General features: G+C 33.3%; 5 protein-coding genes across 11 annotated transcripts; 2 read left to right on the plus strand and 3 right to left on the minus strand.

Annotated features, from left to right (window-relative positions):
• Nucleotides 1–978: 978 nt before the first annotated feature.
• LOC101212039 (1-aminocyclopropane-1-carboxylate oxidase homolog 1) lies at nt 979–2,482 on the minus strand. The gene is made up of 2 exons (XM_004134027.3): nt 1,803–2,482; nt 979–1,720 (listed from the first exon to the last, which is right to left on the minus strand). The coding sequence occupies exons 1-2, from the start codon at nt 2,399–2,401 to the stop codon at nt 1,138–1,140; spliced, it is 1,182 nt and encodes a 393-aa protein (XP_004134075.1). The 5' UTR covers nt 2,402–2,482; the 3' UTR covers nt 979–1,137.
• Nucleotides 2,483–3,478: 996 nt separating this feature from the next.
• LOC101212282 (1-aminocyclopropane-1-carboxylate oxidase homolog 1) lies at nt 3,479–5,036 on the minus strand. Its single transcript, XM_004134028.3, has 2 exons — nt 4,352–5,036; nt 3,479–4,269 (listed from the first exon to the last, which is right to left on the minus strand). Exons 1-2 carry the CDS (start codon nt 4,909–4,911, stop codon nt 3,684–3,686), a joined length of 1,146 nt encoding a protein of 381 aa, XP_004134076.1. The 5' UTR covers nt 4,912–5,036; the 3' UTR covers nt 3,479–3,683.
• A 2,199-nt stretch (nt 5,037–7,235) lies between these two features.
• Nucleotides 7,236–8,841, minus strand: LOC101212526 (1-aminocyclopropane-1-carboxylate oxidase homolog 1). The gene is made up of 3 exons (XM_004134029.3): nt 8,090–8,841; nt 7,696–8,017; nt 7,236–7,609 (listed from the first exon to the last, which is right to left on the minus strand). Exons 1-3 carry the CDS (start codon nt 8,641–8,643, stop codon nt 7,361–7,363), a joined length of 1,125 nt encoding a protein of 374 aa, XP_004134077.1. The 5' UTR covers nt 8,644–8,841; the 3' UTR covers nt 7,236–7,360.
• A 1,980-nt stretch (nt 8,842–10,821) lies between these two features.
• LOC101212763 lies at nt 10,822–12,799 on the plus strand. 3 transcript variants are annotated; one of them, XR_968918.2, is made up of 5 exons: nt 10,859–11,052; nt 11,798–11,902; nt 11,989–12,078; nt 12,194–12,292; nt 12,424–12,799. XR_968918.2 is itself a non-coding variant. In XM_031881967.1 (5 exons), exons 1-5 carry the CDS (start codon nt 10,992–10,994, stop codon nt 12,535–12,537), a joined length of 417 nt encoding a protein of 138 aa, XP_031737827.1. In that variant the 5' UTR covers nt 10,861–10,991; the 3' UTR covers nt 12,538–12,799. The 3 variants fall into 3 exon arrangements, 2 of the variants coding, with proteins under 2 accessions (XP_031737828.1, XP_031737827.1); XM_031881967.1 differs by having other exon boundaries at nt 10,861–11,059; nt 11,798–11,843; XM_031881968.1 differs by lacking the exon at nt 12,194–12,292 and having other exon boundaries at nt 10,822–11,059; nt 11,798–11,843.
• Nucleotides 12,800–13,398: 599 nt separating this feature from the next.
• Nucleotides 13,399–25,975, plus strand: LOC101213005 (actin-related protein 9). Of its 5 annotated transcripts, none has more exons than XR_968919.2 (21): nt 13,399–13,559; nt 13,643–13,715; nt 13,850–13,959; nt 14,046–14,105; nt 14,185–14,250; nt 15,282–15,384; nt 15,850–16,058; nt 16,531–16,651; nt 17,426–17,490; nt 17,971–18,060; nt 18,266–18,316; nt 19,073–19,204; nt 20,341–20,430; nt 20,511–20,581; nt 20,671–20,870; nt 20,951–20,994; nt 21,081–21,157; nt 22,273–22,318; nt 24,621–24,671; nt 25,356–25,502; nt 25,679–25,975. XR_968919.2 is itself a non-coding variant. In XM_031883549.1 (21 exons), the coding sequence occupies exons 1-20, from the start codon at nt 13,557–13,559 to the stop codon at nt 24,637–24,639; spliced, it is 1,644 nt and encodes a 547-aa protein (XP_031739409.1). In that variant the 5' UTR covers nt 13,399–13,556; the 3' UTR covers nt 24,640–24,671; nt 25,356–25,493. The 5 variants fall into 5 exon arrangements, 2 of the variants coding, with proteins under 2 accessions (XP_031739409.1, XP_004134078.2); XM_031883549.1 differs by lacking the exon at nt 25,679–25,975 and adding an exon at nt 21,469–21,509 and having other exon boundaries at nt 21,108–21,157; nt 25,356–25,493; XM_004134030.3 differs by having other exon boundaries at nt 13,400–13,559; nt 21,108–21,157.
• Nucleotides 25,976–26,026: the final 51 nt, after the last annotated feature.

Genomic DNA, 26,026 nt, shown 5'->3' on the forward strand with positions numbered 1-26,026 from the left:
CTTTAAATCCAAAATTATGCTATATCTTATAAATATTTTAATTTATTTTACTATTTTTAAAATATAAATAAGTTTGGTTGAAAATATAAAAAGAAGAAGAAAAAATGAAGGTAGAGAATTAAAAAAGTTGATTTATAATAAGGGAGAGACTCAAAATAAACATCAATTTTCTAATATTTTCCAAAAAGAGTACCACGTGGCACATTTTTATTTGGTTGCATTTATCTTTTATATAGTTTGACTAACCTTTAATATGTTGAATTTAAAAAAAAAAAATGAAAGAAAGAGAAGGTGGAAGAAGAGAAGAATTAGCCTTGTAAATAAGCATATATGAATATGACACTTTTGTTTCATGAGGTGCAAGAAGAGTTGCTTTTAGACCTTTCAAAAATAAATTGCTTTTAGCCAAGGTGGTCCAACGAATTATTGATAGAGTGTTCCACGATTTCAATTTTCGTACATTTTTTTCTTCAATATGACAATTCAAACACGTGAATTTACGGTGGACTTGAGACTCAATCTCTCTCAATTTTATGGTATTTGTAATATGATATATAGAAAAAACAAATGTAATATTAATAATAGTAGTCAGTATCACGATAAAATGCATATCCTAACTCATTTTATTCCTAAGTTTGGATAGAACATCATCCCATCTATTTATTCAATTTTACCTTTAAAATTTAAATTTTATTTCGTTTTGTTCTCTAATTTACCATATTTACATTTTTAACCTTAGCTTTTCATTAAATAATCACTTTCATTCATTAAGGTTAATACCTTTTTATTAGGTTAAAATAATTATGAAGGGAAAATTTAAATTCATGTTTCTATGTTGTATGTTAGTTAATGATGTATTAACATTTCTATGTTTTAGCATTGTTGAAGCAATAGTCAATGACCTTAGCCTTTTTTTTTTTTTTTACATGATTTTGGACGTTTTGTGAAGAATAATCTAAGATTATTAACTCGGAAACCTTGGAATAATTACATAAACATATTCTTGCTATTATAGTATGACAGAAACGGCATGGAGCAACCTTTAATTCACTTTAGTTTTTCAATAATAGATAGAAGTTCAATCAAAGAGAGAACGAACATCCACAACTAATCACTTCTTCATCTACTAACTATTAATTAAGCATCTCCAGGTTTTATCTTGAAATGCTCCAAAGTAGTAGTTCCAATACCTTTTGAACGGAACAGGATGTTGAAGTCTCTAATTGTGGTTTCTCTGTATACTGCAGGATTTTCTTCCGAAACCAACTCCTCAATGGGTCTTAATTTGGACGTCGAAAATGGAAACTCGGTGAAAAAACCAGCCACTGATACTCTTGGACCTTCCTTGTTCGCAACAACTCTGTGCTTAACGCTTTTGAATTTGTCGTTTGTTGTCAGCTGCATAAAATCTCCGATGTTCACCACTAAAGCTCCTCCCAAAGGGGCAACCTCCACCCAACTGTTCTCGTAACGAATCTGTAGGCCGCCGATTTGATCTTGATACAGAACAGTTATAAAATCATTGTCGGTGTGCTCTGATGTGCCGATGGTCAAATTCGGCTGTGGGCATGGCGGGTAGTAGTGATACAGAACTGAAACCCCTTCGCTACATCCTATATCGTTCAAGTAATTTGGATTCAACCCCAGAGCTTCCGATAACAATTCAAATAGTAACTTCCCAAGTTCCATCAATTGTTTTGAGTAATCCAGCAGAATGTCTCTGCAATAACAAAATGTTAGCATAAACAGGGATCTCTGTTTTCTTTTCTTTCTTTAGGCTTCAAAGACAGAGCTAATTTTACCTGCAAATTTCTGGTATGTCTTGCTGATCCTGGGAAGTTGTGGCGCTTGCGCATCTAAATGTGTCCCTCCAATTGGTGGTTTTTGCAAAGTAGAGATCGAAATTGCTGGTGTAAATAAAAGGCTTAGAGAAGTCGCGAGAATAGTATTGTTTCTTTACTTCTGTTTCTTGTTCGTTAAATCTTCGAACCGCTTCATACGCCCCTTCCAAAACGCTCACCGGAATCCCATGGTTAATCAGTTGGAAAAATCCAAATTTTTCTGAAGCTTTTCGGATTCTGTCGGTGGTGTATTTGCGTTTGAGTGAATTAGTGCCAACGTGGTTGAGATCTATCACGGGGATCTGGATTTGGGTTTTGCTAGAAACACCGTCGGAATGGGAGTCCTCTGGTGGACTGTAAAAGATGCGTGGAATTTCAGTGACTCCGGCGTCGACTAAGCCTTTGACACCGGATTTAGTGTCATCGAAAGCTTTGAGCTCAGAGGATCTATCGTAATTTTCTGTGGTTTTGGACAGTGGAGTGAGGATGAATTTGTTGCCTGCATCCGCCATTATATCTATCTTTATCTTATCTTGCAAAGCTGGTTGGTTCCAACGCATCAACACATAATAAAGTTAAAACTTGAGTTAGAAATATTGAGTATACTCATATATCAATGAAACATTTCTTATCAAATTTGTGAGGTTTGCTAAGTACAAGAATTCGTTGAAATAAATATCCAACATATTTACGTTTGACATGTGGATTAGTAGAGTGTGATATGAACTCTCTAAGGCATCACGTTATTAATAAAATTTTATTGAATTAAATCATATTTTAGTCCATAAATTTTCAAGATTGAACATTAGATTAATCAATTAATTGAATTGATATATAACCAAAAACGATAGTACTAATTTATTCTATAAATATTTTATATAGCACAAAAACATAATCAATAAAGGTGAATCAAACGAACTCAAAAACTAATTTTATTATTTTTCCCTCTAAAACTCAATTTTCTTACATTTCCTCTTCGGCTCCCACCCATTCTTTTTATTTTCAAATTGGAATCTTTTAAGTTTATTTTCAAATTGGAATCTTGAAGTTAAGAACATTGAGTAGAATGAATGAATTAATAAAATAGAAGTTGTATCCATGACCACATAAAATAAACTTTAAAAAATTTAGTTAGGGATAAATAAAGGACCATAGATTACTTTTTTTAAAAAAAATAAAATTAAAAAGTTGTTTTTTAGAAGTTTATAAATCAAAATAGAACAACACCAATATAGGATTCAAACCAAATTTGATGTAATTTTAGTATTTCTTAATTTAAGTTAAGCACGGATATTTTTTTCATTTTAGTGTTGCATTAGGATTTTTATTGGAGAGACTTAGTTTTGCTATGATTGTTTTAAGAAGATTTGGATGATTTGAGATTTAGGCTTTGTGATTGTTTTCAAGATTAGTCTAAGAATTTTTAAATTTTTAAATCATGTGTTGAATTACATGCAGAACATTTAAGAGGATTGATTAATTTTTCTTGTGGAGTGTTTCAGAGTTAAAAAAACTTATTTTTTTTCATCCAGTTGTTTGATCTTAAAAACAATCCGTATCTAACCCAATCTGAAATCAAGATTCTTAATTCAAATTGCAACTGTTATTGTATCAAAATTACTCATCCAAGAATTTGATAGGATATCTCTAACACGCCAATTTTATTATTTATTCATATTCATCTAACAATCTTACATTGACAACAACGTACGTACACCGTAGAACAAGTTTCAGTTTAAAGCTATAGGATTGTGCAGGTCACGATCACAAGTTCTCAATCAAAACTGAGAACACACAGAATCAACCACTCTGTTTTCTTTACTTTCCTCTATTAACAACAAATCAAGCATCTGCTTGTCTCAGTTTGAAATGCTGCAGAGTAGAAGTTCCAAGGCCAACGGAACGGAACTGGATATTGAAGTCTCTGATGGTGGTTTCTCTGTATATTGCAGGTTTCTCTTCTGATATCAACTCCTTGATAGGTCTATACAATTTGGAGGTTTGAAAATGAAGCGTCGAGAAAACCCCTGCCACTGATACTCTCGCATCCTCCTTGTTTGCAAGAACTCTGTGCTTAACGCTTTTGAATTTGTCATTTGTTATTAGCTGCATAAGATCTCCGATGTTCACCACTAAAGCTCCAGCGACCGGGGGCACGTCGACCCAGTTGTTCTCATACCGAATCTGAAGGCCGCCGATATGGTCTTGCAATAGCACAGTGATAAAGTCATTGTCAGTATGCTCTGATGTGCCGATGGCTAAATTCGGCTGTGGGCATGGTGGGTAGTAGTGGCATACAAGTGCAAGTCCTTCATTGCAGTCTATATCTTTCAAATAATTTGGATTCAAGTCAAGAGCTTCCGACAGCAATTCAAACAGTAAATTCCCAATCTCCATCACTCGTTTTGAGTAATCCACAAGAACATCTCTGCAAAACACAGAGGTTAGTTATTAGTAAAAGGGGGGGTGTTCCTTTTTCTTCTTTTAATAATCAAAATTAGTATCTTTACCTGCAAATTTCCGGCAGGTCTTGCGGACTGTGGGGACTTGGGGCACTGATATAGCCAAAGCTATCCCTCCAATTGGTGATGGCTGCAGAGTACAGATCGAAATTACTATTGTAAATCAAAGGTTTGGTGAGGTCGCGAGTGTAATATTGTTTCTTGGATTCGGTTTCTTGCTCGTGAAATCTTCGAACTGCATCTTTCATCTCCTCAAGAACGTTCTCCGGAATCCCATGGTTAATCAGTTGGAAAAAACCCAATTTCTCTGACGCCTCTCTGACTCTGTCGATGGTGTATTTGCGTTTGAGTGAACTTTTGTTGATTTGATCGAGGTCTATCACTGGTATCTGGACTTGGGTTTCGGCGGAAATATTGTGGGAGTCATAATTCTCCGGTGGGCGGTAAAAGATACGCGGAATTTCGGTGATTCCGGCGTCGACTAAGCCTTTGACGCCGGCTTTGGTGTCATCGAAAGCTTTGAGGTCAGTGGGTCTGTGGTAGTTTTGATCGTCTTTGGACAGCGGAGTGAGGTTGAGTCCATCGACTCTTGAGGGTGCGACCGCCATTGTGGATGGAACAGTTGCCTTTGCCCCTAAAGAACGTGTTTTGAAAAATTGTAAGTGGTTAGGGGTTGTCCATTGTAATCGTAGACATATTTAATAAAGAAATGATGGGGGCATTTATCGGTTTGTCCCTGCTCACTTTAAATAAATAATTGTGTTAAGACTTTGGAATGGTTTGCATATTAAAAGTTATACAACTCTTAACCACACACTAAGATCGTATAGTCTATATATTCACCGCATATGATAGATATTCATTTATTAAGTCGCTAATAAATCTAGATACTGAGTTCAACCATGTAAACATCCAACTAGCAATAATTTTACTATATGTATGACTACCTATAGAATAAATTTGTGGACCGACACCAAGTTATCGTTATTAGATTATAATAATTAATAGTTTATGGTATAAAATACTTTAGTATTTTTAATAATAGTTTATGTTTAGAGTTTAAATTATATTTATTTGATGTGAAATAATAAACACTTTAACAAACAAATATAAAGAAGAAGAAAAGGAAAAAATATTAAACAAGATTAATAGTTGCACATGCCAATAACCAATAGTTGATTGACTGGTTCAACTTGATAAAAAATATTTTTTTCTAGACAGCAGAGAAGTTGTCATGTTTAACCCAACTCCTCAATAAATAATTATTTTAGATTGGAATATGAATAGGGTAATTAAGCACGTGGGTTCTTTTGAATAAATAATAGGTTGTGTATATAAACAATATATATAAGTTGGTTTGAAAATCAAACAAGTGGTGATCAATCCGTTACTTGAACACTTTATATCTCCATGAGCTATTTTCTTTATAAGATGATGGTTATCTTCTTACCTAGGGGATGTATAGCTAGCCATACTTTTTTCCGATTTAACTATTCTTACAAAGAGAACTTAACCATTAAGTAAATTAAAATGTATCAATCCTCTAAAGTCAATACATCAAGTCAATCAGACATATTGGAAAAATCCTTAAATGCCCGTTTTGTATTAAGTCGTGAATGACATAAACGAGGAAGAAAAATAGTGTTGAATCAAATGGTAGAATTTGGACACTTTTTTTTCCTTCTAATGGTTTTTGACCAATTCATTCACAAAACCATGTGGACATTTTGTCTTATTTGCAAACATGGTGGACAATTTCATATGTGATGCATGCCAACAATGTCACAAAAAGTATATATCACTTTTAAGATTGAAATAATTTAATTTGAAATTTTTAATCTTTTAATTGAGATTATACATTTTAACGAGTTAAATTATTTAATTTTCAGGTTGTCAATTGTATATTATTTTACAATTCATTTTTTTTCTCATAAGATTCCCAAATATAAACATATTAATCTACATCTTTTAAATCAATTTGTAAAGCTAAATATGTCCTAAACTTAGTTATATTTTAGATATCGTTTCTTTATATATACTATATTAAATTAATAAAAATAGGTATAGTATACTGTCAAAATGACTTTCCAAAACCTCTGTCCTTCAAGGTTGGTTTAATCTCTCATCGATGGTATAATATATTCAATTTTTTTGATAAGAAATTGTGTCAAATGATAAAAAAATTTGAAAAAAAAAGTTAATGACACATTTTTTTTTGCACTATCAAATGATATTAGATGGTTACTAACTTTTAAATTTGCTACTTTTGCATATCATTATCAAATGGTATTAGATGGTTACTAACTTTTAAATTTGTTACTTTTACAATTTAAAAAAATGATTGATATTGACACTATTATTATTATTATTATTTTTTTTTTTTTGGGTTTTTGCATGTGCCTATTTGTCTTATTTGAAAACAAATTATTGAGAAAGAGGGGAAACCTATATATAATAAGAAGCACGTTTCAAAATGAAAAGTCTCATGGAGATAATAATTAATAACAAACCAAAACTATTAAAATAAAAGGCAAGAAAATTTAGCCTTCACATTTATTTTTCTGCCTACACACTTTATTATTTAATGCTTTCCATGTGCATAAGGTGCATACAAGTTTCTTACAATACACGGTCACCAATAGCAAGGTCAATTATTTGATAGATGTGATTTTATTTATTTGCAAACATAGTGGCCCATTCCATATGTGATCACACATGTCACCAATATATTTCATTCTCTTATACTATTTTTACCATCAAAATTCATTAGGAATCAATACTTTCTAATTTTTTCTCCTAAAAAACACAAACCAGAAAATCCAAAAAATTGATAGTAAAAACCAAATCAAACCATCAACCGAATTTGGATTCAAAAGGTTAGAGAAATAAAGTAAAAGAATAAATACGTATGAATAGTTGTGGGTGGCAGAGGTTTGAAAGGGTATTTTTTTTGTTGAAAAGCGAATGCACGCAGATTAATCTGAAGCTTTCATTGCTTTCTCCACAAACACAGATTAAAGGTTCAAACAAACATAAATTACACATCAGGCTTTTCACTCAAATCTTAAGATGCGACAGAGCGGAAGTCCCAAGCCCTTTAGAACGATACAGCTTATCCACTTCTCTAATTGTGGTTTCCCTGTACTTCGCAGGATTCTCTTCCGATAACAATTCCTTTAGGGGTCCATACATTTTCGTGCTCGGAAATCCCAGCGTCGAAAAAAAGCTAGCTACTGAAATTCTCGGACCTTCCTTCTTCGCCAACACTCTATGTGCCACACTTACGAATCTGTCGTTTGTTATTAACTGCAAATTCCCAGATAATCCAAATCAATACTCACATACTTAAAGAAACAGAGAGATTACAGAATCTTGTTATATAACACACTTACCTGCATAATCTCTCCGATGTTCACCACCAAAGCTCCGGCGACAGGTGGCACATCCACCCATTTTTTCTGGTCTTGAATCTGAAGCCCGCCGATGTTGTCTTGAAATAGAACAGTGATGAAAACATTGTCACTGTGTTTGGATGTGCCTAGTGTCAATTCGGGCTGTGGACATGGTGGGTAATAATGGCCCCCAATTGCGAGTCCCTCGCTGCAGCCTATTTCGTTTAAGTAATTTGGGTTCAGCCCTAAAGCTTCCGACATTAATTCAAATAACAATTTCCCAATCCCCATCACTCTCTTCGAGTAGTCCAAGAGATTATCTCTGCAAAACAATCACTGTTAAATGGAAATCAGAGTCCAAGAACATGAAATTTCAGTCAATTTAATTGTTTACCTGATGATTTCGGGTAAGGCTTGTGGATCGGGAGGATTAGGGGCACTTACATACCCAACCGTGTCTCTCCAATTCGTAGTCGATGCACTATACAGATCGAAATTGCTGTTGTAAATTAAAGGTTTTGTGTAGTTCCGGGTGTAGTATTGTTTCCTGACTTCCGTGTCTTGTTCGTTGAATCTCTTGACTGCATCTTTCATTTCTTCGAGAACGTTCACCGGAATCCCGTGATTAATCAGTTGAAAAAAACCCAATTTCTCTGAAGCTTCTCGGACTCTGTTTATGGCGTCTTTTCGTTTCAGTGGATTTCTGTGGACCTCGTCGAGATCGATCACTGGGATTTGGTGATGAGTTTCGTCGGAAAGTTTATGGGAGTAGTAATCTTCCACTGGTTGGTAAAAGATGCGTGGAATTTCGGTGATTCCTGCGTCAACTAAGCCCTTAACGCCTGCTTTTGTATCGTCGAAGGCTTTGAGTTCGGTGGGTCTATGGTAATTGGCATCGGCTTTGGATAAAGGAGTGAGGATGAATCCGTCGGAGGGTGACACGGCCATTTTCTGTTATGGAAATGATTTATTGGACTGTGTATTATTCTATATGAATGAATGGCTTATAGCTTTTGTATTAAATGGAAAGGAAACTTAATTCTTTTTATTTTTAGAAATGGTTATATATATGTATAGTGCAAAATAAGTATGTGTATGCTCTTTCATTTCTATTATGCTTTGTCCAGTTCCACACATGTAACACATTCGTAACAAAGTCCTTGCTATTCATATACATTCAATAAACTTATATACTCATAACACTTTATACACTTCATAGGCATGCTATTCTCTAATTCATGTTCGTATACATGTGATACTCCTTGATGCACTCGATACATTTGATATTTCTTGATATCTTTTAGATTATGATACACTTGATGTAAATGATATTATTTGATACAATTAATGTGCATTGTTGAATGATTGATGTTGTCACGACCCCATCTAGAACGCCTTCTTCTTGTATTCTCGATATGGTCGAGACTTGGGTACTTAAGATCAACTTCTTAATGAGGTTTGCTTCTTTTTTAGAAAATTTCAATTGTTATCAAACGTAGGGTGCTTTAGTTCTTTCATTTTCTCCAAGAAAGCGTGACTTTGATCATGTAAATTTGTTTGCAAAATTAATCATTGTTTCTTTCGTGTAAGAATATGTGAGGTGTTCCAAGACATTGAGTTTTTGTTTGAAAATTAAAGTTAAGTTATTTAGTTTGCTGATTTATCTTTAATTTAAGTGAAACCTATTAATCTTAATTAACTAATGTTTTCCTAGAATTTGCTAGTTTTTGTTGTTCCCAGCAAAATTTGAATTACATTAAATCATTTCTACATAAAATTAAGTTCAATTTAAGATTAATTCTAAATATGGAATGCACTAATTTCTTAATGGAAATAAAAGATGAATTCTAGCTTCAATTTTTTCTTCGTTAAAAATGTCAATCTTGCCAAAGTTCTCTCATAAATTGTAATGTCATCTTGATGTTGGGATGATTTATGTTTGAAATAGAAAAAGTATTGTTTGATAATTGTTCCTACAATTTAGAATGAATTGCAATTACTCCCAATTCACTATAAATCTCTCAAATAATGTAATTGTATAAGCTAATAAAAAAATAGGTTGAGACAAACCTATTGAATAAAATATGGTAGTTTTGAGTTTTACAAATTATTATTATTTTTATTTAATATATATATTGCACATCCCCACCCCTTCATTTATATTACAGGCGTGACTACACTTTCTTTCTTAATTATTATATATATATATATACATACATACATGGGCCCACATCTTATTTATTGGTTATTTATATATATATATATATATATATATATATATATAATTAAAAAAGAGAAGGCACTAACGATCAAAACTCCTCTATTTATGTAAATGGTTTTGCCTCAAACTTATTTTTGTGATTCGTTTGGCCATTCACATTATTTTAGAAAAAAATTCCCCAATTAATTGAGAATCAAGAATGGATCTTAGTCAAATCACCACAAGAAAAAAAAAAACTAAGTTGATTTCTAAGGATGACTTGATTAGCAAGAATGGTAAGCATTATTCTTTTTCATTTTAGATTTGAAGTAAGAATTAAATGAAATTTTAGTTTGCAAAATTAATCACCCTATTTAGTCCATAACAACTCCTTTTACATTCTTGCACATAATTTTTAACGATTTCTTTAGACTTGTAGCATGTATAAATTTTAAATAACTATTTCTTTTAAACAAAAACTAAACTAAACTTGCTCCTAACTCAACTCTCTAACAATTTGTTTCGTTTGCTTGAAAAAGATAAACTTAAAACATAAGTTTTTATAATGAGTAACAATTTAGTACTAATAGAATAGGATAAAAGAAATGTCACATTAGCTGGTGCTAGTCTGGCCTCAATGTTTTGTGTTATATAACCCTTGTTTTTGGAAGTTTTAAGTACAACTGGGAAGTTTAATTTTAATTTGAACTTTTATTGACACTAAAATTAAAAAACTTACACTTAAATATAAAATTTAAATAATATATTAAAAATGGAATGGTTATAAAATTTCAAACTTTTTAAAATTGAAAATTTAGGGATTCACTTTAAAGATAAATTTATTAAACAAATCCTTTATAAATGCCAAATCAAAACTGAATAAATTAGTCAGCCGACTAAAAAGATATAGACTCGAGGATTTAGAGATTTTTTTAGAAAAATAAATTTGATTTGATGGTTTGAAATTTGAAATTTTGGGAAGTGGTGTGACACTCCAAATTCCTTTTTGTAGGTCCTCATTTATAACTGTGTTTTGCCATCAATTTTTTTTGCCTCTAAGAGTTGCGAGCCAGATTACCTTTGTCCATTTTCAAATATGGGATTCTTCTCCGCCCTTGGACGCCTCCTCTTTGCCTCCTTCTTCATCCTCTCTGCTTGTCAGATGTAAGTTCACTTGTATTCCTCACTCAATTCTCATATTTATTGGATCTAGACTATTGTTGCTATTTTGGCTTGTATTCCACTCCTTTTCATTTCCCAAATAGCTATTTTGGCTATTTGGGTTTTGCTTCCATTTCCAAAGAAACGAAAACTCAAATGAAAATGGCTATGCTAGTTGTTCTTATGTGATAATTTTTACTTTTAATGGGCCAGATTTATTATGTTCCCATTTATTGGTCTTTTATTTGGTTATTTTCATTGAGAGTGGAGGGCTCAAAGCATTTTCACTGCCCTAATTTTATTATCTATAGGCCTTCATTTGTATATGTATCTATATTTTACACAGATATTTATTTATTGTTTTTTTAATATCTGTGTGTTTTTCTTAGGTTCAGCTCTTTTTTAGGTATGGGTGTTATATCAAGGGGATGAAATTGCATTGAAAATTTCCAATTTTCAAATTTCCATTAGCTAATCCTGGGATAACAAAACCAAGGACTCAATCACCAGCTGCCTTACCTCATTGAACTAATAAATGAAAGTTTAATTATGAGTGATCTGTTTTTCACCAATTTGGTTTCATAAATAAATAGAAGAAAAGTAATCTTTAATCTATCTCTGTTGGATGCACAATCTTCCTGAAAATCATTTTTTTTTGGCTAAAAACCAATTTTTGAAAGTTTTATTTAGTTTGAACACAGGCCAATCTCACCTGCACTATGTTTACATTTACCTTGTTAGGTTTAACAATAATGGTGGGCCAGCAGCTGTGGAATTGTCTTCAAAGGTAGCTGTTCTGAGGAGAAATTTATCATCCAAGTTGGGGTTGCTATACCTGATATTGATGTAAGGCCATGTTAGGCCTTATTCACCACTTCAATATTGACAATATTGACCATACCTGTAGACTGAAATTTTGATAATTTTCTCAGGTCAGACATGTGGTTGGTCTTTCATTATCTCTCAAAGGGATTGGAGCTCTTCTATTTGTTTTGGGCTCAAGAGTTGGAGCTTATCTTTTGGTAAGGATTCACCATGTTCAAAATTTAGCATTGTACACATACATTTGCTACCCACATTTATTCCTAACTAATGTTACTCTAAATTTATGCATCTGCAAATTGCCCTCTCTTTCAGCTTCTTTACTTGGCTATTATCACTCCGGTTCTTTTCGATTTCTTCAACCTTAGTCTACTGAAACCTACTTTTGGTATCATGTTAAGTGATTTCTTAGAGGTTTGTCCATGTGCTTTCTAACTTTTTCCATCTTTTCATTTTAAGCATCTCCAATTTAATCATAAGAATCCTATTCTCTTGGCAATTTAATCATAAGAAATTTAATCATAAGAATCCTATTCTCTTGGCAGCACATTGCACTTTTTGGTGCTCTCCTTTTCTTCATAGGGATGAAGGGCACAAGTCCAAAGAAGCACTCAAAAAAGAAGACCCAAAAACAAAAAGCAAAAGCAAAAGCACATTAGATTTGTCAAAAGCAAAGATTGGCCATTGGATTGGATTAATTTGCTGTCATTCAGTTCTTAGATTTACACACATTTTCACCATTGATGCAAAAGTTTTGTTTTTGATTTTTTGGATATATGTTTTGTTTTTCATTGATGCCAAATAGCTTGAATGAGTAGTTATGTTCAATTTGAGCGGCATTAAGGACTTTGTACTTCTAGCTAAGTTTTGTTATGGCATTGTCTTTATTCTTCTTAATTGAAAATCAAATCTGATTTAGCATTTGTGGTGTTTTATTGCTTCCTTAGCAAATTTAACCTAACCTCTCTTGACTTAGTTTTCCTTTTATAGCTATTTTGTTCTTTTTATTTTTTAAAATTAAAATTAAGTCAATAAATACTACTTTTCACCCTAACCTTTTTTTACCTTCTACAAAAAAAAAGTGAGAATTTAAAATTTTAAGAAAGTATATTTTAAAATGTAGTTTTGTTTTTTTTTTAAATTGTCTAACAATTCAACTTTCTATTTAGAAAAAAGTGTACATTGTAAAAATAGTAAAAAAAATCATTTGTAAAATAATAAAAAAATAATTTGTAAAAATAATAAAAAAATATTGTAAAAATGAAATATGGTAAAAATGATAAATTTAAGAGTTGAGCTGTTTTTTAAATAAAATCAATTTTTTTATCTTTCAATAAATGAGTAATTATTCCAACAAAAACCACACAACTAATCATTTATTTCCATCTCGAACTCCACCCTTGTAAGTGTATAACTTACAACTTACTACTGTTATATCTACAAAAGATCTGTAGATGTACTAAAAAATGGTTACATTTTGTATTTTTTTCATGGATCCATGGACTCAATAGGAAAAATCTAAATTGAAAATTGAAAAATTAGTACCAACAAAATTGTTATCAATAGAAAAAATAAATGAAACTATTCGATAAAAAAAATTCATAACCGGTCCGACAGCAATTAGCGCCAATTCGAGAGATGTGCTCGGCTGCCCTGCCACAAGACGAACGCCTTCGCCATGGTAAGGGCAAAGAGCAAAGAACTAAGCTTGTATTATCGTAACTTTCTCTCTTTTGAATGGTTTCTTCCTTCCTCCGCTCACAGGATTACCTGAAATCAGTTGTCCCTTCACAACTTATTGCCGAACGAGGTTCAAATTTAGTAGTCATAAACCCTGGTACTGCAAATTCTTCTCTCTCCTTACTCTTTGTTTTCTCCTTTCTATTTCGCATATTCCAACATCTACGCTCAAATTTTCACTGACCTAATTCTATTTTATACACTCTAATCGTTGCTTCTTTGAGTGTAAAGGATCTGCAAATATTAGGATTGGCCTTGCATCACAGGATGCTCCTTTTAATGTTCCTCATTGCATTGCTCGTTATACCAACCAAGTCCCCAAGAGAAATGTTCAAGATCAGGTTTATAATACGTTTCAAGACGTTTACAATATTATCAATGTTATTTCTATTAACATTGACCGAAATTTTATATTTCTGGGGTTCAGATGCTTAATTCACAAGTTACAACTGCACAGCACATGGAGCGGGAGAGGGCATATGATGTTGTGAGTGTCATCTCAGCTTTGTATTCACATTAATGGAATATTTTTTTTTGATTGGCTATTCATTTTTGTCTGTCTCTAGATTGCCTCGTTGCTAAAAATACCGTTTCTGGATGAAGAGGTTGCTAACAGTTCTTTCCCTCGTAAGGTAGGCAGACCAGTGTTCTGAATTCAGGGTGGTAATGAAGTTGATTAAATTCTGTTGCTTATGCTGTAATGTAACTTTCTCTAGCTGTGTTCGATTTGCAACTTGAAAACATGTTCTTGGTTCTTTTTATACTCTAAGAAGGGATACGATTAACTGAAATGAAGTTTTTCATTCAACTGAATGAAAGTAATATTTCTCATCACCAGAAAAAGATAAAAAATAAAAAATACTGAAGTTTAGTGCTTTGTAGAGATACGAACAGGGTAAATATGTCATTGATACAAAACTTGTGGGTATACGAGAGCCTTCATGTTTCATCTTTTAATCAGATATTATTCTAATTAGAAGAACTAGAAAAACATGCAATAAACTATTTTGTGCTAATTTAGATCAACTAAATTGTATTAAGACGTGGAAACATGCATCAACAATATCTTCTGTGTAATATAGTTAGATGACCGCATTAGTTCACTTTTTTAATCACACTTACCTTCTATTCATGTTCTGTTCTTTTGTGTGTCATATGGTTAAAGTAAGCAGAACAGCAAACTAGCAAGTGGTTTTCTGGACTGATGGAGTAGTGAAGCTCTATGTACTTGAGAATCAAATTATGTGTTTGTTTAAAGAGACAATCTAGAATGGATGCCTTTGTGTTACCAACGTTATTAACCATCACATTGGAAATTTCTTTATCCATTATATTGATATGCTTAACTTTATCTTACAAGTAGATAAATTGCTTCATCTCTTCAATCTACAATCTGAAATTTCCTTGCATGACATGAAACTTCTGCCATTATTGTTAATTTTTGCGTCAATCTTCTATTTTGTGTTTCTTGCCAAAATAAAATTAAAAAGAAAAACTTCTATTTTATGTCTCTCGAAAACAAATCCAAAATTAAGCTATTCTGCATGTAATAGTAGCACCCTGGATGGTTACTAATAATTCTCAAACGGGAGCATGAGGACTAATTAGGTACAACTTACTGGAAAACAATGGTTTTATTCCTTCTGCTGTGAATGGTCTACAGATGGGGCGAGTTGATGGACATGGTATGCATAATGGCAAAAAGGATACTGTCTTTAGTTGGACTGACGTACATGAGAGGGACCCTACTTCACCAGTGGCAGTGGGTAATAATCATTTAGTTAACTTTCTGTACTTTCTCAAATACCATTAGCAGGCATGAACTTGTTTATAATGTGTCTCGCAAATCTTATATTCATTGGGGATGCCAACAAAATCTTAAGCTTTGATAAAGCCCCGAAGCATGAGGCTAAAATAAATTCCAATCTTCTGTCCATTATTCTTCATTGTCTTCTTGTAAGGCTAAAATAAATCTTGGGTATTGTGTTTTGTATTAGTCATTTTCTCTTTCTTACATATCATCTTTATTGTCTTTTTCTTTCTCTAGTGAGGTGACAAAATAAATCTTGAACGTGCATTACAAGACAGTTCTGTAACATGTGTCTAGCTTTTCTTTTAAGAATCCATTTTCTGGAAATATGCAGATATTCTGCCCTTTCCACCATGATTCAATAATGTATCATGATAGCACATCATATGTTCTTCTGTACCTTCATAAGTTGTTTTTGCAGAAAGTTCAAGCTCCAAGGATGTGAACCATGAGCCTTTGGACCAGCGCGTAGATACTGATTCCAAGGAGCTTACTTCCAGTATAATCAAATATAGACAATTTATTTGTGGTGAAGATGCTCTTAAAATATCTCCCAGTGAGCCATATTGCCTGCACCGCCCTATTCGCAGAGGTCACTTGAATATCTCACAGCATTACCCTACTCAACAGGTATTGTCTGATGTGGCCAAATATCTCTTGCCAGTAATTTCTTCAAAATGGATTTTTAAGATGTACCGTTGTATAAGCTTCACGAAACTTGTGTCTTTATAAATGGTGAAAGTTGGAATATAGTCTATTTTGCTTTTCTTTTTAGGAATTGTCTTGGGAAGTTAAGCTGAATCTGTATGTTCATCCATAACTGTACTTTTAAGTTTTATAATACAACATTTTCTGTCATACATGGCCATACTTTGATGGTACCAAATTTTCTGTCATTTATTCGACCACAATTGAATAAACTTTAGTTTTTAAAGACCAGGGGAAAGGACAATGGCCTGCAATATTTTATTCTAAAAATATTGTTTCATTGAGAAGTATTCTAAAATTTTAATATGTGCAGACTTTAGATGAAAGGAAAGTAGTTTACTGAAGCTTTCACAGGCTTCAAACTTTGTTTTGAAGTTTTATCAGTACATTTCAGGTACTTGAGGACTTGCATGCTATTTGGGACTGGATTTTGATAGAAAAATTGCATATTCCTCATAGTGAAAGAAACTTTTATTCTGCTATTCTGGTGGTCCCAGAAACATTTGACAACCGCGGTACTTTTCAGGCCCTTTTACATGGACATTTTTTATGTTTAATCATTTTGGGAATCTTACTTGGATAATCAAGATATGGTCAAAACAAGTGAAATGAGCTTTTCTAACTCCCAAAGGGTAACTGGTGGGCTAAGAACTGCATAAGGAAAACTGTTGATGTCTTCAAAATTTGGGCCTTGAGGCCTTGAAGGGGCACCGACTTTATTAAGAAAAGAAGTGAAATGAACTTTTATTAGAGGTTAAATCTCTTTCACTATGATTTTAGTGCCTTTAACTTGGCATAAAACAACTCTTATCCCCCTAAAAAAAAAAAAACTTTGCATAAAACATTATTTATCTTAGCCATAAAACAATATACTACATGTGGGTTCTGTGCCAGCTTTAGAAGTGGATCCAGATTTCTATTAAATGGTTAGCATAAAATTAACGTGAATGACAAATAGTTCTTTCTATAGATTTTTTTTGGAACTGAAACAGAATTTTTGGAAGTATAGAAGCGACCAGAAGTAGAATTTAAACCTTTAGTTGACTTTATAGGCTTTAAGGTTGTCGGAAGTTGTTACTACCTCAGGTGAAAAACTTGTCTCAGTTATTTCTAGATATAAAATTGGTAAATGGAGCGTGAATGGGAAATGTTGATACTTCAAATACCTGAAGCTTGTGTGTATTTCCTCTCTAGCTATTTTGTTTGTTTATGATAGCACTCATCAAAGGAACCTTGACGTCCAATTAGGGAAAAAGAATTGACCTGCTTCTTTTACATGGTGCCAACAGAAATAAAGGAAATGTTGACAATAGTATTGCGAGATTTGCGGTTTGGTTCAGCAGTGGTTCATCAGGTGAGCACCTAGTTTCTATCAAGTACGCGGGCAGCTAACTATGTAGTACATCCTATTCCTTGTGCTTGCAGTTCCTTACGAAATTGCAAGTAGTGACATTGTATACTATGAACCGGCTCCTTCCAACTAGAGTATTTGAAAGCATTTTAAGACATGAGAATATGATCTGTAAAATAAGTGACTCACATGGGTGCGTATAATGTGCGAATTAGTTTTTTTCATGCTCTTGTATTCCTTCATTTTCTTTCTCAATCAAAATTGTTTCTATAATTTTTTTTTGTTTTAAGAAAAGGTGTGTCTAATTTTCTAAAAATCCAAAAATTTAATAAGCTCTAGAACTGAAAATGTATGTATATTTATTACTTTGAGTTTGTCATAACTCTGCTTTTGACTCAAAATTTTCTGTCCTTCAATTATGTACATCGCAATTCACATTGGTTATTGGTTTTTTGGGGGGTGTGTGTGGTGTCGCTGACACAGGAAGGGCTTGCTGCAGTTTTTGGGAACGGACTATCATCAGCATGTGTTGTTAACGTGGGATCACAGGTGACAACAGTTATTTGCATTGAGGTAAGTTCAATTTTTTCTAACCTTCTTTTTTACTTATTTAGAAGGAATCATCTTATCAAAATAAATACTTATTTAGAAGGAACTGGTTTTGCATATTTTAAGACTATCAGAATATTTAGTCTTGCACTTTGGAATTGTAGATGTTTTTCCTGAGGTATTAAATATTCAATCATCTAGTTGTAATTGTTCATCTTTTGGTGTCTAGGATGGAGTTGCCCTGCCTGCCACAGCAAAGACTTTGCCTTTTGGTGGAGAGGTCGGTTTGTTTCTTAGTTGCTACATACAATTACGTGCTTTTTGAAAGTCAGTATTAGTATGGTATCAGAAATCTAAAAGGTCCAAAATTCATGTCCATTTAATAGCCATTGGTTTTCTATTTTTCAAAATTAAGCTAATAAATAATATTTTCACCCATTGATTTCTTTGTTTTGTTAACATTTTAGGAGTCTTTTGAAAAACCAAGCCTAGTTTTGAAAATTAACAAAAAAAAAAAAGAAGTTTGTAAAGTACTTATTTTCTATTTTGGCTAAGAATTCAAGTATTTTATTAGAGAAGATGAAAACCACGGTAGAGAAGTTGTTAGACAAATAAAGTTTTCAAAATCTAAAAATCCAAACTCTTGGTTGTCCAAAAGAGATCTTAGTTATTTTTTCCCTGTCTTATAACCTTTTGGTTTTTAAAATTATGCTTGTTTGCACACAATTTCTTTACAACGATGGTTTGCATCTTTCTTAAGGAATCTTTTTCTTTGAATCTCTAAGTCAAATTTCAAAGACAAAAACAAGTTTTTAAAACTGTTTTTTTCAAAACTTTGATTTGATTTTGAAAACATCCCTAAAATTTGGACAACAAATTAATAAGAAAATCAACTAATAGGTGAAAGTAGATGAGTAGTGTTGATAGACTTAATTTTCAAAAACCAAATGGTTATCAAACGAAACCTCTGTTATTTTTTCCCAGTGTCATTTGTGATGAAATTTTTCTATTTTACTTATTAAGTAGGTGTTTTCAGGACTTATCTAGATGCCTCCTGTGGACTCAAAGGCATCACCAAACTTGGCCACCAATTTGTACAGACATCTTGTCGAAGCCTGTAGATCTTCTGATGCTTAATAGATTGAAAGAGTCATACTGTGAGATTAGGGTGAGTTTAACAAACTTTTCTATGACTGTAAGAGTATAGTTATGAAAGTTAACTTCTTGAATAGTCGTTGTTTTCTTGAAACTTTTGCAAAGTTTGTCATAATTATTTTACCCTTGGTGGATGTTTAAACTTTGGATTCTGTTTGTGGGTGCTTCTGTATGTTAGTTTAAAGTTATTTATATCCAAAGCAGCTTTCAATGTTGACTATTCACTAATTGATAATTTAGAAAACTATATGATATCCAAGAAAATAAAGAAAATTGTTCTCATTAAATTGTTTTTTTTTAATTTGTTTCCAGAAAGCGTTAAGCTATAATTTTTTTTTTTTTTATATTTTGTGAGTGAATTAAAGCTGACAACGATCTCCAGAGGGGGAAGGTCCAAGTACTTTAAAACATTTGGTTTCTATTGAGAAAAACAGCAGATCATAACTTCTACATTGTGTTTGAGTTTATCGACAAATAGAGATGAAGAAAGAACACAAGGTCTATGTTGAAACTCTAGTACAGGGAGAAAAAACGTGGTACAAATGTTTCTTATTATTTTCTAATAATTATAAAGGTACATAGGGGAAATATTTTTAGGCAACATGAGCCTATTAAAAATAATAAAAAGATTAGGGCAAAGTAAATCTCAATGATCCTTGGGCTTTCAACTTGACCCAAGCCCACTATTTCTAACAGAATTTATGGTTAAGGGCTACCTTGCAACACAGTGATTTGTAGTATTTTTCCACTGACTGCACACTGTTTCTATTTTCCTCTGTGGCAAGAGTTCATGTAAGATTCTGTCTAAAATAACCCTTTTCTTGATTTTCAAATAGTTTGCAACAAATGCCTCATGTCTTCAAGAAGAAAAAAAGACCATAAATTAAGAAATATGATACCACATAGAATTCATTTTAATGCATTTTTTCAAATCCATATTATGAACCTGCTCATTTGTATTTCGAGGATATACTGTTGTTGGGTAGTTGGTGATGGAATTTTTTATAATAATGCTTAGTTCTGTAAAGTTGTGATACCGCTCATGAAATAATCTTTTGAGGACTTCCAAGTGTATTTCACAATTGTTGTTTCTAATCGATGCCTTGGATTTAGATTGATTTCCTCTTATCATTTGGTTTCTATTGACAGGAAGGAGAGGTCGATGCTGTTGCTGTAGTTCATTCATATGAAGAAGGCACCCCTCCTAGTTCTCATAAAACAAGACTAACTGCGCTTAATGTGTGCCTTCACAATGAATTCTTTTTTTATTTGAAGAACATCTATTAGAAAGACTGTTTATCATGATCCCTTCCCTTCAGGTACCACCCATGGGTTTATTCTTCCCAATGCTTTTGGTTCCAGATGTGTATCCACCACCACCCCGTGCATGGTCAGTTGCTAATAATCATATTCAACTAGTTTTCATGTCAAAATATACCTGTATGATGACTATTGAAAATTTGGTGACAATATTTTTAGGTTTCATGACTATGAAGATATGCTGGAAGAGACATGGCAGACAGAGTACTCCAAAAGACCTGATGTACCAGATAATGTATATCCTGGGGTTAACGTTAATTACCCAATGTGGGATAGCTACCCAGTTTATGCAACTAAACCTAAGAAAGAAGAGAAAGTTGGCCTTGCTGAAGCTATCACAAGCAGTATCCTCTTAACAGGTATGTTTGCAGCCTTTCCCGTATTTCTATTCTACCAGAATGTGAGACTTTAATGGCTAAACTCCTGGATTACTGAACAGGGCGGATTGACCTCCAGAGGAAACTGTTCTTAAGCATACAGTTAGTAAGTTTCTTATTTATAAACCTTTGAATCTCAATTATAACTTATAAGTGTATAAAGTTCAAATTTCATAAACGCGATACGGACAGGTGCTAGTAATATTGTTTTGGGCTTAGGTAGGTGGAGTGGCTTTAACAAGGGGTCTTATTCCTGCAATGGAGGAAAGGTTTGTTGTCTTATGCTTGGATAGCATTTCTTGTTTCATTTTCCATTAGTCTTATATTGCTTGTACAAATTGGCATCAAAGAATGTTAATTGTTTTCCATATTCTTGATGGAAACTTGTTTATTAGTTAGGTTTGAATTGGCAATGATTCATCAACTTTGGTCACTTAAATATAAATTCGGGGTTGAGCGATTGTTCATTCAACCCATCTTGGTATCAATTTGATCCCATCATAAATAAATGTTAGCTGAGTTCCTTTTACAACTGTTTAACATTTCAAATTTATGGAACACTGCTATTGGAGTTGGATAGGGTTTTCACTTTGCAAATGAGGACGACGATTGCATTGAATGGTTCGTTCTAGAAACTTAAATTTCCCATCTGAATGGTTATCATCTAGCTTTAATTCATTTGTGGTACGGCTTATGTAGCTTTTATTTATTTGTTGTACTTAAGTCATACTGAACTGTTCTACTATAAGTTATAGCTTTAGGTAGTATCCATATGTTCATTCAAATTAAATGAACGGGCTTTTTACTTGTTTATGATGTGTACGTTGTAGTTTCTTTGACAAATATCTTGCTTTCTTGGTTTTGGCTGGAACCGCCAGGACTAATTCAGTACAGTAGGCATATTTTGTCGGCTTGGATTTGCGATCATATTTTTTCATTTTTTTTTCTGAAAGTTGTTAGGGAGGAGGTGCTAGTGTGGGACAATCTACCTTGACTCGTTTTTATAGTTTACACACTTTTGTATTACCTCTTCTTACTGCCGTATTTATGTTAATGCACTTCCCAATGATACGTAAGCAAGGCATTTCTGGTCCTTTATAGAGAATAGAAATTAGAAATCATAGATTTGTAATTAGTTATTTATGATTACTCGGGGGGGGGGGGGGGGGGGGGGTGGAAGAGTATTTCATTGCGCGAAATTAATTTTTCAGCTATGATGCATTCATGTGCGACTATTTAAAAAAAATGGCAGTATCTCAACATCCTTGTCATCTCAGTGTATGAACTACTTTTTAACAATTACCAGTGATCTACTACTGCTAGATATTCTAATGCCCTTGTTTTCCATTGCTAGATATTCTAATGCCCTTGTTTTCCATTGCAGAGTTTTGCATGCAATTCCTTCAAATGAAGCAATTGACACTGTTGAGGTTAGCTCTATAGTTCATGGCCATTTCCTTGCGTCTAATCATTGTCTTCTATTTTGGAAATTAGATAGAACTTTTAAGCACGACATTTTTATAAACCAAAAAAAAGCATGAAATTTTTATACTAACAAGTAAAAAATTTACTATATGCTCACATTCAAAGTTCTAAAAGATTTGATGGCACAACCCTAGCAAGAGCCGGCGTTGGGAGATTCATTCTCACGTGGGTGGGAAGGGCATAGGATGCCTTCCTCACCATCCACCTCCTAATCCATTGTGTCTTCGTCAAAATTCTTGTTTGATATCTCAGGGTGGAGGTTCTCACCCATTTCAATGCCTAAACTAAAGTTAAGAAGTTCAGAAAAAGGTTACTTTTGTTGATTTTATGGAATCAATCTATATTTCATTCATTATTTAATAGAGATACAAGCCTATATATAACCATAGAGAAATACACTTAAGGAAATAATATCAAATAATATCTCCAGAATAATATCTCCAGAATAATATCTCCTAAGAATAATCTAATTATATTAATACCCTCCCTCAAACTCAAGGTTGAAATCACAAACTTGAGTTTGCTAAGAACTAAGAAAAGAAACAATATATCTAGAATAGAATAAAAAACCCGAAGAACAAACACACAAAGAACTTCTAGGCTAAAACAAACCCACGAAGAGCGAAACGAAGAACTTCTGGGATAGAAACATAGATCCTCGTATAGAGATCTATAACAGAACCTAGGAAGAACGAAACAAGAACTCCGGGGGCAAAATGAAAGAGCAAAACTGAAGCAAAGTAGAATCAAATCAGGATGAAAACGTGGTCTGAATTGGGCAGGAGCGTTTCGTCATCAGAATGGAACTGAACGAACTAAACTAAAGCAAGTCAGAATCAAACTGAACAGGAAATCTGGATGAACAGAACGAAAACTGAAGAGAGCTGAGAGGTTGAGTAGATAGAGAACTTTGCGGCGTTCTTCGCAAAAAGAGAAGATGCGTTTCATGACGGCGAGCTTCACAAATGGAGAGCGGACAAAGCCGAACCTGTGCGTCGTCGGCTGTGAGTGGAGCGGAGCGGTGGATCATGGATCTGAACAAAGATTCACCCTCTTCAGGATCGGGAGTCTTCAATCTAAAGAGATTGTCTGGTACGAGTAAAGGCGGCGGCGGCAGGTCGGTCTGATCTTGAACAGTATGATTCGAAGGCGAAAGATGAAATAAAACACGGATCTGGAAGTCGAAGACACGAACAGAGATGCACGAACAAATCGGTGCTTGCAATGTGCGCACAAGTAGATCTAAGTGAGGACGAATGGAGAGCGGATATGGGTCGAGAGTGCGACGAACTGGGTCGAGAGTGCGACGAACTGTGTGGATGGAAGGAGCAGTGATGGCGGAAGGAGCAGTGATGGCAGAAGGAGTAGTGGCGGCGGCAGCAGAATCAGAGACGAGGATTTTGATCTAGGAGGCAGAGCGAATTACTTGGAGACATGATGTGTATTGATTACTGATGGGTATGGCTCTGCCTCTTGATTTCCGTCGACGAATCAACGGAGGCAGACGAATCAATGTGACGGCTAGAATACAAGGAGACGAAAACCCTATAGCTCTGATACCATGTTGATTTTATGGAATCAATCTATATTTCATTAATTACTTAATAGAGATACAAGCCTATATATAACCATAGAGAAATACACTTAAGGAAATAATATCAAATAATATCTCCAGAATAATATCTCCAGAATAATATCTCCTAAGAATAATCTAATTATATTAATAACTTTTACCCCGGTAGTGCATAAATTTTAACAGTAAATTAATACCTATTCAAGGTTGAATTAAATAGCTTACAATAGCCAATCAAGGGGGAAAAATAGCCTTCAATTTGTACTTTATGCCCTCAAGGGGGAAAAATAGCCTACAATAGCCAATCGAATTCTATATATAAAGAAGAAGCATGAACCCCTAGCAAACGCCAAAACAACATATAATTTTAAAAAATCTTAAATACAAGCGGCAACTACTACACAAAATTTATTATAATTATAACTATTGCCAAAACTCAGTCAAGTTCTGCTTTAATATAAGAAAATATTAGATACCCATTACTTCCAGTTCTTCATAGCTAAAAGTAAAAGACTATTAGCAAAGATTTAGGGATCTTGAAAATTTGAGACGTAGTGGTTCCTGCTTGTTTATATTGAATTTATTAACGTACTAATAGTAATTTATCCCTGACCTCCTATAAGTTATTGTCCTCTTTAATTCTATTATACGACTGAACGACGTGTTCCATATAGGTGTTGCAATCAAGAATAAACCCTTCTTTTGTATCATGGAAAGGTGGAGCGGTAAGTTGAATTGCGTTAAAAGAGTTTTAATTTGGCATCTAATATTACTATTTCATTTTACCTTTTCCCTACATCAAAATATAATCCATTTAGAATACACATTACTCAAAGTCTTATGAAAGATTTATCAGAATGAACTTGTTGAAATCTAAGGCACAGTTTGTAACTCTATTTGTATTACAAAAATTGGATTTGTTTCCTCTTAATTTATTTAATGTGGTTTTAATGTTTCCTATGTAAAAGAGTTAATTCTTACCTGAATTCCGATAGCATAAACAATTTTTTTAAAAACTACTTTTTTGGTTTTTAAAACTTGCTTAGTTTTTGAAATGTGGGTAGAAAGTGGATAACAAACCAAAGTAACCTGGAGGTGGAATGTGGTGTTTATAAACTTAATTTTGAGAAGCTCAAAACCAAACAATTATTAAATGGGCCTAAATTATTTGATCCCTAAAAAGCTTAGGGAGAACAAGGAAATAATTCAGAGTGGAGTGTCTTAAATTGCCAGAAATCCTAGCTGCAGCAAGGTTCACGTTGAGTCGTTCCTAATGCATTTGAAATGAATAAGTACTCCTAAAAGTTATTGTTTTTCGGATTGGAAAAGTGGCAAGTTGAAAAGGATGCATGAGCCAAATACCTTCTTAATCCATTAGGATTATGTTATATATGATAACAATGTGACAGATTATTGGAGTGCTTGACTTTGGGCGGGATGCTTGGATACATCGTGAAGACTGGATTAACAGTGGAATTTTTACTGGAAGTGGCAGAAAATACAAGGATTCTTACTATCTTCAAGCACAAGCGATGTGCTACATGAATTCCTAAAAGGTGACATGTTTCTGCTATTTGCTACTTTGAACACAAACTTCTCAACTTTTAGACCACTTGTATAGATGAAGTTTGGCTTAGAAGCCTATAGAACTTATAATGTAATTAACTTCGGTATGCTCTATCATTATTATACATAATCAAATTTCTGAAACTAGTCATGTTTCCTTTTGCAGATGATAAGCTTTTCTAGCATTCACAATTTAACCAGTTCTTGCTCTAACTAGAAAGGCGTTAGCTCAGGTTTTGATTTGTAAATTCTCTCGTAGCAAATATGCTCTCAAGTGACTTTTTTTTCCTTTTTCTGATCAAACTCAAATGACGTTGGTCCTTGTGCTTTTGAATTTTTCTCTTTTAGTGATTTTTTGATTAATTGTCTTCATTTTGAAGATTGATGTCAGATTGGGGAATGAAACACTTATCCTTTAATTGAATCTATAGTTTCAGGAAGTGAAGATTTGATAATAGAAAAATTGCCGGTGCTTCTCTGAGTATAGTTTTAAAAAATGCTCAAGTTAAACGTT

Source organism: Cucumis sativus, chromosome 3 (assembly GCF_000004075.3).
Source record: "Cucumis sativus cultivar 9930 chromosome 3, Cucumber_9930_V3, whole genome shotgun sequence".
In the NCBI taxonomy this organism is placed as follows: Eukaryota; Viridiplantae; Streptophyta; class Magnoliopsida; order Cucurbitales; family Cucurbitaceae; genus Cucumis; species Cucumis sativus.